The following is a 12,928-nucleotide window of genomic DNA, read 5'->3' as shown; positions in this document are numbered from 1 at the left end:
TATGGAGGAAAAACGCTAAGGCGCCCGTGTGCTGTGCGATGTCAGTGCACGTTAAAGATCCCCAGGTGGTCGAAATTATTCCGGAGCCCTCCACTACGGCACCTATTTGTTCCTCTCTTCTTTCACTCCCTCATTTATCCCTTCCCTTAAGGCGCGGTTCAGGTGTCCAACGATATATAAGACAGATACTGCGCCATTTCCTTTCCACCAAAAACCAATTATTATTATTATTATTACTGTGCATACACCATCCAGCTTAGCAAGGGGTTATTCCAAATGGCACAAGACGACAAGCGCACTTACGACGGCGGGAGTGCCAACGTAAGCTTTCCTCTTGCAAAACTTTTGAGCTTAACCGTGGCCGCCCTCTTCGTATTTTAGACTTCAATTGAATTTCGAGTGAGCGATCCTCAGTTCGTCACTCAACGTGCGTCAGTCACGAAGAGAGGAGAGCTCTAACGCGATTCATGGTTGTTCTTGCCGCAGTTGGGCTTTTTGATTACGTAGAAAAAACAGGAAGACGAGGATAATGGGGACTCCCGTTTGAAAGATCACTGCACCGCTTCGCGCTTTCCTTTGCCCTCTGATACCAAGTGATAAACAAGAAGTGCAACTCCCTCATAGTGCCAGCTCACTGTGAAGATATGCCCTTTCATTCAGCAGCAACATTAACGTGTAAATTGTTGTGTGAGAAAATCGACAAATATTCCCAAGATTTATCTAGTACTTGTCTCCGCGTCGTTTGCACCAGTAGCTACGACTATAGCTCTCGCTTCCCCATATGACAGCTGCTGGGATAAGTAAGATGCAAAAAAAAAAAAATCTCGAGTTATCAAGTGCAGTTTTGCCATTATGATGGGTGGCATTTTTCCGCTTTGGAAAATACCTCACCAGAACTTCATTGAATGAAAAGACGTTTTAGAACGTATGGGTTGGCGTCCGCCACTGGCATCAAAAACCTTCTTGCTGGATATACGTGCGCTTGTTCTGACGCCTCTGGCTTTGAAGAGGGCATACTCATATAGTCATTGGTTTGCAGGCCGGCTTGCTTAACCGCTTCTGAAATTGCTGGACTGCTTTTGGAAAGGGCACCCACTGAGAAGTCTACTCCCGCTTTATTTTTGTTCCAACCGATTTGTTTCTTTTTCGAAGTCGACGCTTACATACTTTTCTAGCACCGAGTGACTGGTCATGACAATAGAGAGTTATAGCATAGTGCGACCCGCGATACGCTACCGCGAACCGCTTCCGCCAGACGCTACTGCGCGTGCGCAGACGCAAGCCTGTCAGCTGCGTTCTCGCCTGCCGCGTCGGGACCAGTCAGCGCGTATGTAGTGCTGCCCCGTGGAAGCGTACCATTGTAGTGGATCGCGCATCACGCTATGCTATAATTCTCTAATGGCTGTTATCTGTACCACAGCTGATGGAGCCTTTGTTTATTACTCAAACCAACTTCGCATTGCTGTCAACCCTTACCAAACCGAAACACGTCTACAAAGCAGTGCCTACAATAGCGCATGCAAGTCAAACGAAGCTGGCGTGACCTGCGTCGACTTCATAGTGATTCCGGAGGCAGCCGCGGCAGCGCGCCTCACACACGGAGGTTAGAAGGCTTTCTTGGAAGGAGGTCAGTGATGGCACAACCACTGTTCTTTTTTTTTTTGTCTTTTAACCGGCGTCTCCCCCTCTCGCTTTTTTGTTTAGTCGAAGTATTTCGTGCTAAACAGCAACGGAACCCTATAAACGGATCCTGGTGGGCTGGAGAACGTGTGGCGTGGGTTGTCTGCATGTTTTGCTATACACATGAGCGTGACCGTTCCTAACACGGTTATGTACGCCTACCGGTTAGTTTTATTCATATTAGTATTAACCTGCATCTTACCGGAATTCCACCGCGGCACTTCTTATTCCTTCGAGTTGCTACAACTGAAATGGTTTCATCTTGTTTCATCGTGCGTCTGTTTACCTCGCATTTTGGCGACGTCCTTGCGAACGCTGACTTTCAGAAACATTCCTTACTCCTTCTCAAAGGCTTCGGCTCTTCCAGGCTTTGCTGCGCGAGTCTTGCTATGTTTTTGAGGGAAAAAAAAAACTACTACTAACGTTTACCTCAACGTGCACTGGAATGTCTAAGATGTCTCTCTCTCTCGACATGCGAGTAAGGTGACAAACCATGAATCCCTTGATATCGGCTCTATGTGCAGTTATTTCGCTATCGAGACCAAGGCTGAACTCAGGCTGATCTGCTATGCCTACTGTAATACTCACCGGGTCAGCTCGGACTTGAGCTTGTTTTTATTCGACCGTTAGCGCTGCGTTAACGCGCATCCGCAAAGCACGAACAAAGATGTTGATGCCAGATGCACCGTTTAACGACACTGCCTGGCTTCGATAAGTAGAAAGCAACTCTGCTGACCGTTTTTGAGGAAAAGAAATGAAGGTAAAGAAAAAAGTATGAAAACAAACTGGCCTCGAAACATGCTCCAGCTACGGCATAGAAAATCTTCATGCTTTTATTTTTTTTTTGTGTGCCTTCGCCCGAGCTGTTTGCAACGAACTCGTCATCTTGGATATAGTTCCTCACAAAAGCTACTTCTGTACTTGAACTGAGTCGCGCGTAAAATTGATGTTATGTAACGTGAAACCTAGAGTACACTTTTGCTTTCCTTGTTTTGCTTTCTTGCTGAGATTTTGTTTTCCTTACCAAAGGAACCGAAACTAAGGCCTTTTCAAAGTGAGCAGGTCGACCTGACCCTGTAAACCTTCGGTGCGATTAACCTTCTGCGCTGCCGAGAAAAAAAAACAGAGAAAGGATACAAAGAAAGCGAACCGAGGGATCACGGCGGGGTAGGAAAAGAGCCGTGACTGGCGCAGCTGCATGCGTCGTGCGTCTCTCTCTCTCAGCCTTCGTCATCGTCTTTGTCGTCTCTCTCGTCTCCAAGCCGGGCGCTTCATCGTTCCCCATGCCGCCGACCGCGGTGGTCGCGCCGTGCGTCCTGTCGCCGGCGTCCTGTTCGTCAGCGGTCGTCGCAGTTCCTCCCTCTTGTCTGTTGCTGTCGTCGTCGCCGCCGCTCCCTCCGTGTTCGGCTCTACGGCACCTCGGCGCTGCCGCCCACGTCTTCGTAGTACCCGTCCGCTGCAAAGCGGAAAAGAAGTTCCTAGTTTTTTACTTTTGTTTCACCTGATTAAACGCTAGCACCACAACCACCACCCAGAAGGATGAAAAAGTAAGAGCGGCTGCGAAACCCAAATTTATGCCATGCTGCAGACGTTTGCTTCTCCTTGAGCACAGGTGTCGTACAGGCAAAGCACGCTTTACAGGCAAAATTTAGTTTGCTGTTTTTTTTCTTTTTTTTCATAAATGCTAAGCCAGCTTCGCATCTTAAAATAAAATATTTGACGGCATTTAGTACTTTTAACGAAGTGAAATATGTTAACATGTTTTCTATGATAACACTACGTGCAATCGGACACGCACCAATACTCGTGCTCGGCACTTCATCCTCGCTTTAGTGATGCCATTAATAGGGGTATGTGCAATGTAGAGAAACCAACTTAACAAATTATGGAAGGGGCTCGTTAAGTTGTGAGAGACCCCAGTGATAGAGGGAAGAAAGGAGGAAAGCTAGGAAGAAAAACGGGATGGCAGCGTTTCACCAAAATCGTAGAAGGCGCTTCTAAAAATTTTATGAAACATGTATTTTTGCACATCGCTGTAGCGATCGCAAGCACCGTGAGTGTTTGAGCTGGACCCGATGTCACCGCTAAGAAGGCTATTCGGAAAGCATTTTACAGGCTGACGCCGTTTAACAACAACTGCAATCTCCAAACAATAATAGCGCATCGAATGCTGTGCAGGTGCACTTCTAAGCCACGCTGCAGTGGCAGTGAAGGCATCGAATTTTCAGTGATTTTTGGAATTCGAGGCGGACTCGGTTATCGAGCTACTGCCAACAAAACGGCACGTCAATAAGGCTGAGAGTTTTTCTCAGTGTTTTCCTGTACGCGACTCGTGTTGGTGAAGAGAAAGTGTTCATATGCGCACCCTTTATTCTCCGGCTAGAAGTCCCTCTGGTCGTAGACGTCCCGTGAAGGTTCCTGAACCCGTTCCTCACGAGTTTCGTACACGGGGAAGTTTGTCTCGGCCGTGGCGCCGTACGAGGTCTGGCGCTGGAAGGACTGCTGCTGATTTTGCTGCTGCGTCGCACTGTTCGCTGTTGAGTCCTCCTTGGTGCGGAAAGGCGAACAATAAATTGGAGTCACCAAACATCGAAGCGAACCAATATCAAAGCAGGTCACTGAAATAAGCGATCACTATCATTCCACTTTCTTTTTTTCTTCTTAAGAAATTACTGATTATAGTTGAAAAAGAATAGGGAAACGCCTGTGCTGTACTTTCAATTCCAGCCAGGGACGATTTTGGCACATGAAATGTGTTTTTATCACTCTTCCCGACTCTCTCTCTCGCCCGCTAGCCTTAGTGTTTGCTGCTTCACAAGTGGACTGAGAGAGGGAATACTTCTTATCTAATGTTCAGCCTCGCGATGGGAGAGAAAGCAAATTTTAATGTTCACTTTTTCTTTCCGAGGCGTTGCTATGCCTTGGAGCATTCTCCAATTAGGATTACGCTCTACGCCGTGGGCCACCGCTGCTTCTAATTAATGCCACATAACGGCGACCAAACGGACCGAGGCGTCCAATAGGGTCCTGCTGCAGGGCGCAGGATGTGACTGGTATTGAAACGGTAGATGAGGCGATGCGAAGTGTAACCAGCAACAAAAAAAGGGAACACAAAACGTAGTAAACAGGACAGCGCTGGACTGACAGCCGATGTTTTATTGAAAGATGGCCTACCCAGGTAACCAACCAACACGTGCGTATCAGGCGCAGAAAACACCAACATGAACGCAACCTAAAACACGCGCACCTCCAGGCAATGTCGAGACAAAAAATTCTGTTACTTTCGTTCCTACACGCGCATGCTGTTTTGCGGCAACTTAAATTCCTTATTCGTAAGCAGTAGTGACGGCGCAGTGACGCAAGTGTCACTTTCTTGTAGCCGTCCAGTGTTTCTCTTTCATCTGTTTTAAGGCGAAAGCCTTTATAGGCTCATGACTCGCCAGCGGGGATGTTCGCAGAAAAGTGTCACACTATAGCTGTCAATCAAACTGGTGACGTCACCGGTGGCGTAGTATCTCGTAACTATGTATATAGTGCACTAATTATACTTAATTAATAATTCGTTAAGTATTAACTAGGTAATTAGTAATACTGGTGGTTGGTGTAGTATGTAGTAACTGGAACTCAGTATACAATAGTGCACTGCGCATGTGTGTGACGTCACTGAGTGGCGCCACCATCGTTCGAGAGGAGCGCTCCCGAGGCAATCTTGCCAGACGCCTCCTGAACCCCGATCTGGAAGGATGCTGCCTAAAAGCTCTCCTGTGCCCAGCAACCAAGCGTGCGTGCGCTAATGAACGGCAGCGACACAAGCAGCAACACCGCGCTAAAGGCTATCGCCTCACCACACTTTAGGTCAACAAAATGAAAAGTTTTTCTAGCATGGAAATCTTGTGGAATGTCGGGGCACAGTTTGTACATTGTCTACAGGGCCTTCAGATTGCAAGGCGAGCACGCGACACAAAGGATCCAAAACCGCTCTGTTTTTTGTGAATAAAGGTGAACCTAGTGTATGAGTTTCCTTACGACTGGATGCTAATGACAGGTGTGTTATTAGAAACGAAGGAAGGAAAAAATATGTTTAAAAATTAATGCTTTCTTTTTGAAAGCGTGTAAGTAGTCTCAAGTGCCCTCCGTAATATTTTTTGTCTGCGCATTGGCTGAACGTGAGAATGTTTTAGGTTACGTTCCAGGTTATTGTTTTTTGCGTCTGATACGCATACATCGTTTGGTTACCTGAGTGGTCTATCTTTCAATAAAACATCAGTTATTAGTCCAGCGCTGTCCTGTGCACTTCTTCTTGTGTTCCCGTTTCCGTTGCTGGTTACATTATGTTTGATCCACGCCAACTATCCATCCCGCATAATTGCCCCGGTGCTGCACAGGCTGCAAGTATTCTACCAAGCATTACAAGCGGAGAAGTGTGCCTCAGGGAGTACCTTGAAGGCGTTTTCGAGAGGGTTCCACGAGGGTCCTTCTTCCTCGCGGGGCGGTTCCGCCCACGATTGCTTCTCTCCCGAGGCGAAGATGGCGTAGAAGATGACGCCGCCGAAGTGGATGAGGCTCGCAATCAGGAAAACTTTCTCCCAGCGAGATGCGTCATCACCGCCGTGGATCTGTTCGGTGAACCGGTCAGAGTATATCGAGGATTAGCTGTTGCACGGCGGATCATTGACGAGTCATTACACAAGTTAATGACTACGTGGTACAATGACTGGTCATCATACGGCTTCTTAACTTGGATTCTCTAAGGACATCCAGTTCAGAGCCTTTATCAACAATCCACTTTGTGATTTGCCGAGACGCCATGTTTGTTGGCCTAAAAGAGAACACGCGACAGGTTTCGAGGAGTTTTAGCTGCAGGCGGAGCTGGTCTTGCAAAGGCCTTTCGGGTGAATCTTTCGTTTTGGTGCGGCATTTTTAACCGAACCCTTACTGCGCACTGAGCGAAGTTAATAGCGGACCAAGTTAATGGCGTGTCATTACAGATGCAACGGAGACCAAATGAACAAGACCAACCATTTCTTTTGTGTGTGTATATGTGGCTCAAGGTTGCCACGATGTTTTAAAGGCATCGTTGTCGTGTCGCACGTACCTTCTTGTCAGTAATGTACTCCACCACGATGGGGCAGAGCATGCCGGCCAGCGTGCCGACGCCATTGGACAGCCCCATCAGGATACTTGCGTACCGCGGGGCGATGTCCAGGTGGTTCACGTTGAAACCTGCAGCCGGCGAGCACGAGGTCGGAAGAGGTAAGGTCAAGTGCTGTGAGCCCGAGCCATGCTTGACCCGCCTAGTGCAGTTTTTTTTTAAATTGCAGGTTGGTTAGCTTCAAATACGGAGCCTCGTGGTGACGGATATGACAATTCATGGCGAAGCTCATAGCTCGTCTCTTAGCCAATCAGAGAGCGAGTTTTCAGTGTCGTCGTAGCTTCCGCAACGTGACGTTGTGTCGGGAGCTTTTAGTTCCGACATGCTATACGAGTATGGCGGAGCTGTTTACTTCGAAGACAGTCTTACATGGAGCTATTTCTGTATAAGAAAGGATAGGTAAAGCGGTTTGTGACGTCACAATAGTCCGAACGCTAACCATCTGCAGACATCTTTGGTTAAAAGAAACTGGGACTGTCACACGTATGTCTTGCAATAAATAGCGAAAAATGTCTCAGAGGATGTTCATTAATGAAAATCTGGCCTTGTTCCCGTGAAAAAAAAAGAAACGATTGACCGAGCTCCTGGAGACTATAAAAGCGCTTTTCTCTGCGTCCATACTTGGTTCATCTTACGAGGTTTGTTAAAAAGCACGAGCAGGAGAAAAAAAAAACTGAGATCCAAGAATAAACTGTAGTTACTTGAAAAAAATTACACGCGTCGATTTCCTTCATTTTCTCTCTCTCTTCGCTGCATGATCTCGGAAAGCTTTCTCTGGGTCTGTCAGTTTGGTCATCGCGATGGCCTACAAGACTAGTAACGCCTCCACAGGGGGAGCAGGCACATGCTGAGATGCTGCTCAGGCACAGATAGATGTTCAAGTGCGTCTTTATGCATGAACATTGAGCAGTGTATGGGTGGCGGGTCCCGGTCAGGCAAAAATTCATTTGCCTTTTGCCCTGTCATTTTAGACGCCATTTCTTAAAACAGAAAATATCAAACAAGCAAAAACAACACTCCAACCTGATATGGCGAAACCACTGAAGCCCACGGCCAAGGTCAGGGCTGAAATGGCCACTGGGGTGCTCCGGGTGTATCCCACGACCAGCAGGAACACGGCCTCCATGCCGAAGCCTGGCACGGGTAAAGGAGAAAGGAAGCGAGCGCAAGCACGACACTTGTCTTATCGTCATCATCAGTCCATCGCAGTACAAAGGCCTCTCCTGTACCCTTCCAGTTAACCCTGTCCTGCGCCAGCTGAGGCCACATTATCCCCGCAGACTTCCGTACCTCATTCGCCCTCTTGTTATTTCCTCCGAGTTTTCGTAAGTTGTTGAACAGCAACTCTCTTTCGGTTCGCATCGTGTACATCTTGGCGCAACACCGTGAAGAATACGTCAGCACTGAATATTTTATTAGCTGCCAAGGGGGAATAGCCTAGATCGTTGAGCCGTCTCGTCAAGAGAGCAAAGACTGAAGCTAGCATTACATCGTTTTCTAAGTGCTTAGCGATACGTGGAGGACAAGAGACGAGCTCTGAAAAACACTGCTGACATGTACAGGACGTAGCGCTACCTCCTTTGCATGTCAACAGTGTTTTTCTGATCTTGTGTATTCCACCTAGCTCTAATTGTTCAAAAGATGAACTGCCTAGGCAGTCTGGGCGAAACGCATTTCTTCGACAAAAGGAAAGGAGGGGGGGGGGATACCGTGGTTTTATGGTTCGTCACTGAGGCAGTTGAGCACAGAAAGCGAATCGCACGTATGCCGCGGTCAATACAGCGCAGCACATCTATGTTCGCGGAGGAATGGCGTGCGTACCTCCACAGTTGAAGATCTTCCTGACGGTTGTGGTGCTGAGTATCTGGCGGGTTCGTAGGTAGTCCGCCAACTGGCCTCCCAGGGGCACCACCAGCGTCATGAACAGGTGGGGGAGGGCGCCCACAAGGCCCGACTGCGCAGCAGGAGGGGAGTCAAGGCGGCGCGAGTTGATACGCTGACGCGAGAGCAAAAGCGGCCACGGCATTCTCGTGCGCACCCTCTCTCCACTTTTGCTAATCGCCGCAGCAACCATTATGGTACGCCTCGTGGTAGCCTACCGCTGTGATGCGGTCAACATTCATTGCGTACTATTTTGACAGCATCGACCTTTTGTGATCGATGTTGGCCGCCATTACTACGAATATGAAATTGACAGACAGCACTGTACGCTGTTTCTGAGAACAATACGCCCAGACGTAAAAAACACACACACACACACACACACACACACACACACACACACACACACACACACACACACACACACACACACACACACACACACACACACACACACACACACACACACACACACACACACACACACACACACACACACACACACACACACACACACACACACACACACACACACACACACACACACACACACACACACACACACACACACACACACACACACACACACACACACACACACACACACACACACACACACACACACACACACACACACACACACACACACACACACACACACACACACACACACACACACACACACACACACACACACACACACACACACACACACACACACACACACACACACACACACACACACACACACACACACACACACACACACACACACACACACACACACACACACACACACACACACACACACACACACACACACACACACACACACACACACACACACACACACACACACACACACACACACACACACACACACACACACACACACACACACACACACACACACACACACACACACACACACACACACACACACACACACACACACACACACACACACACACACACACACACACACACACACACACACACACACACACACACACACACACACACACACACACACACACACACACACACACACACACACACACACACACACACACACACACACACACACACACACACACACACACACACACACACACACACACACACACACACACACACACACACACACACACACACACACACACACACACACACACACACACACACACACACACACACACACACACACACACACACACACACACACACACACACACACACACACACACACACACACACACACACACACACACACACACACACACACACACACACACACACACACACACACACACACACACACACACACACACACACACACACACACACACACACACACACACACAAGCTCACAGGTCTGTTACGAGTGTGTAATGTGAATGTTTGAGTGTTAGCTGCGGTGTCAGAGCAAATAATTTTTATAGCGCTTGGTCTAAAGTACTAGGCTGTTCTCCGATGCTCGAGTGCATGTGCTTGAAAGACGAGTCGCTTTGTGCACCATGCCTTTTCCGCACAGTCTCGCCGGCTTTCTTATCGTACATACATTGGCGTAGCAGGCTACCTTGGAGCACTGCCAAGTTCGCTGAGCGAGCTACCGCCTGCGGCGCTCCCGTCATAACATAAACGCGCTGTGCGGTAACTGTGGCGCAGTGTCTTGGCGCGAGGCCAAGGTCTGTGATGCGGACTGCGCGAAACTGAGGGACGAGCTATAAATAGCTAGCGCTCTAAACACATTGTTCTATTTGAAGGGGGGATTTGCTGATGGGAAGAGACGCCAAACACATGGAGCAGCTAAGGCAGATCGAGGGGTAACCACCAACGGGCGTGGACAGCTGAGGCAGGGGCACCGACCACCCAGCTCTTTCCAATTCTCCTTTTGGATCAAGTTTTTTTTCTCTCTCTCTCTCAAGCAGGACACTCGTGCGCGGGTGATCAGCGATGATGATGAAGCGCAGCTGGCGCATGGTCTTTATCGTCTTCATTGCAATTTTTATTGCGGACGGCGCCGACGCCGGCCGACGGCGCACAACCAAGGAACGAGTTAAGCAGAGCTAACGCTCTAAAAACTATTTTTAACAGATGTCAATCTTTATAAAATCTTATCATCCGCTAAGCAGACACACATCCATGAACGTGTGCAGTTAAAAGCGTGGGTTTCGCGCTTTTCTATGAAAGTGCTAGAGAAGCCGTTGAACACATTCAAAAGATGCACAAAAAGAAGGGATTTGATTTTCGTTTTCTGGTAACGTCATAGAGCTTAGCTCAGCGCCCGTAACGACCTGTGGCGTCACTGGGGCGGAAGCTTTTTCTGTACATCTCGTGCTTCCAATTTTTTTTCGGACAGCGTTGGGCACCTTTGCAGTGCGTAAATGACGGAAGCTTAAAAAGTTACTTCATGACTTAAGAAAACTTTGCTGCGGCAGTGCCAAGCCTCGCGAACTCGTTAAGTCCCGTATTATAGCCCTGCTGTGCCTACCTTGTCCACTTCGAAGTGGAAGACCTGTCCAAAATACATGGGCTGCGATATGATGAGCAGGTAGAAGGTCCAGCTGCGGCAGAAGTTGGCCACGATGATGGCGTATACTGGCGGCGACGTGAAGATGTTCTTCCATGGGGTCGTCTTCAACTGCACACAAATGCAATGCAATGATTGTTACTTCGACGAAGTCGTAAATTTCAGCGCCGCCGCTATGGAAACGCACTCTAACATTTCTCTTAGCTATATCCTGAATAGTTGTAAAGGATAGCGAATGGCTCAACTAGACAGAATGAAATAAATATTTTGTATATGTATCACAACTTCTTTAATTCTTTAATTTCCTTTAAGCCTTTCTTTAATTGCCTTTAAACCTTGTGCAAGCTTTTGTTCTCTTTGAATAAAATGCATTGCTGCGCCTCAGTGCTTCTTATGAATTGGAACTCTTCATTGCGTATGCGTAAAAAAACAAGCACACTGTCTCCTTATGAGTGCACTGTGCACGAGTGGAACATCAACGGACACCTCACATGATTTTCTATTGTTCTCACATCAAACAGCTCTCAGTAGGGCAAAACAAAGGACACGCACAATAAAGGCAACACAATGTAGGCAGTGTTTCTTAAAACCACTAACGAAGGCTTACTCTTCCTTGTTCACTTTCGTGGCACTTCCGTCACATCCCATAAAGGGAGCAAAAGCTGGAACAAAGAAAACCCCGACACTATGTTCTATGTGACGCATGAAAAGTCATCCTGACTCAAGGTAAGACAAGAAGGATGGCGGCGACGTTGAAACAAACACTAAGGTGGAATGACAACAGCGTTTCACTCAATCATTATTGTGCGATGAAAGTTCGAATATCCTGAGGAGGGAGCATTCAATTCAGCAATGCCCCACTTGTCCGCAGGTCGCCAGCGATCGCGAAGAGATTAAATATATGCACAGCTAATTTGCGTTCCAGAGATACTTAATGGAAATAAACGTATTCCTATATTTGATATTTTTGCTAGCGGTTCGGAGCCCGTTCAGGGATTACCATTCTGCTTTTGGCCCTGGGCTCCAGGGATCTTGGAAATCCAAGAAATAAAATTCTAATTCAAATTCTAATCAGTCGACTTGAGACTCGAAAAACTTTTGCGTCACTCCTTTTTTCCTCTTTGCTGTGCCAAAATCTCCACCCATTACTCATTAGCCGCCTAGCACATAGGACAATCAAAAGCTGAGCTTTTTGTGCTCAGCCCACGTGTCCGCCCCTGCGAAGATATTCCACAGTAGCCTTGTACAGAATGACTGAAAATGCAGAAAGATTAGTTGTGTTATACGCGCATCCCATATAGCCAAGACGCATTGATGTAATCGGTGAACATTTACCTTTTTTTTTTATTGCAGCAACATGCCTGCTGGCACGAAGTATTATCTACAAGTACATACACACCGGATTCTCGAAGGGAGTTCACTAACGTTCGGTGGTGCGGACCAAAAATCCATCCTTGAACACTGACTTGCGGAGATTACAGAACGAAGTTCAAGTCATAAGCTGCTCAACCTGGCAATAAACAAGTGTCCGATGGCACGCTGTGCAAAAACAAGGGATTGTCAAAGTCGAGCATGGGCTCTCGTAAAGCTGGTTCGTTGATTTATTGCTTTAGCGCACAGAATTTGCAAAAGAGCCACGCACGATAAAGACGAGGAGCGGATGTTGAGCATGGAAGACAGCC

The 12,928-nt window shown here is 47.7% G+C and overlaps 1 protein-coding gene across 2 annotated transcripts in view; it reads right to left on the bottom strand.

Moving 5' to 3' along the window:
• The window catches only part of LOC144128483 (vesicular glutamate transporter 1-like), a 201,247-nt gene that overhangs the window by 8,909 nt on the left and 179,410 nt on the right, over window positions 1-12,928 (bottom strand). For both annotated transcript variants that reach the window (XM_077661911.1, XM_077661910.1), the window contains exons 9-15: window positions 11,208-11,357; window positions 8,654-8,786; window positions 7,856-7,966; window positions 6,776-6,903; window positions 6,120-6,296; window positions 4,046-4,227; window positions 238-3,136 (exon numbers count right to left, since the gene is read on the bottom strand). In XM_077661911.1, coding sequence (XP_077518037.1) covers window positions 4,060-4,227; window positions 6,120-6,296; window positions 6,776-6,903; window positions 7,856-7,966; window positions 8,654-8,786; window positions 11,208-11,357 — 867 coding nt within the window. In that variant the 3' untranslated portion in view covers window positions 238-3,136; window positions 4,046-4,059. The remainder of the gene's footprint in view (window positions 1-237; window positions 3,137-4,045; window positions 4,228-6,119; window positions 6,297-6,775; window positions 6,904-7,855; window positions 7,967-8,653; window positions 8,787-11,207; window positions 11,358-12,928) is intronic.

Source organism: Amblyomma americanum, chromosome 4, assembly GCF_052857255.1.
Source record: "Amblyomma americanum isolate KBUSLIRL-KWMA chromosome 4, ASM5285725v1, whole genome shotgun sequence".
Taxonomy (NCBI): Eukaryota; Metazoa; Arthropoda; class Arachnida; order Ixodida; family Ixodidae; genus Amblyomma; species Amblyomma americanum.
The sequence above is the reverse complement of the archived record's forward strand: the minus strand, read 5'-3'. Positions and strand labels throughout refer to the sequence as shown.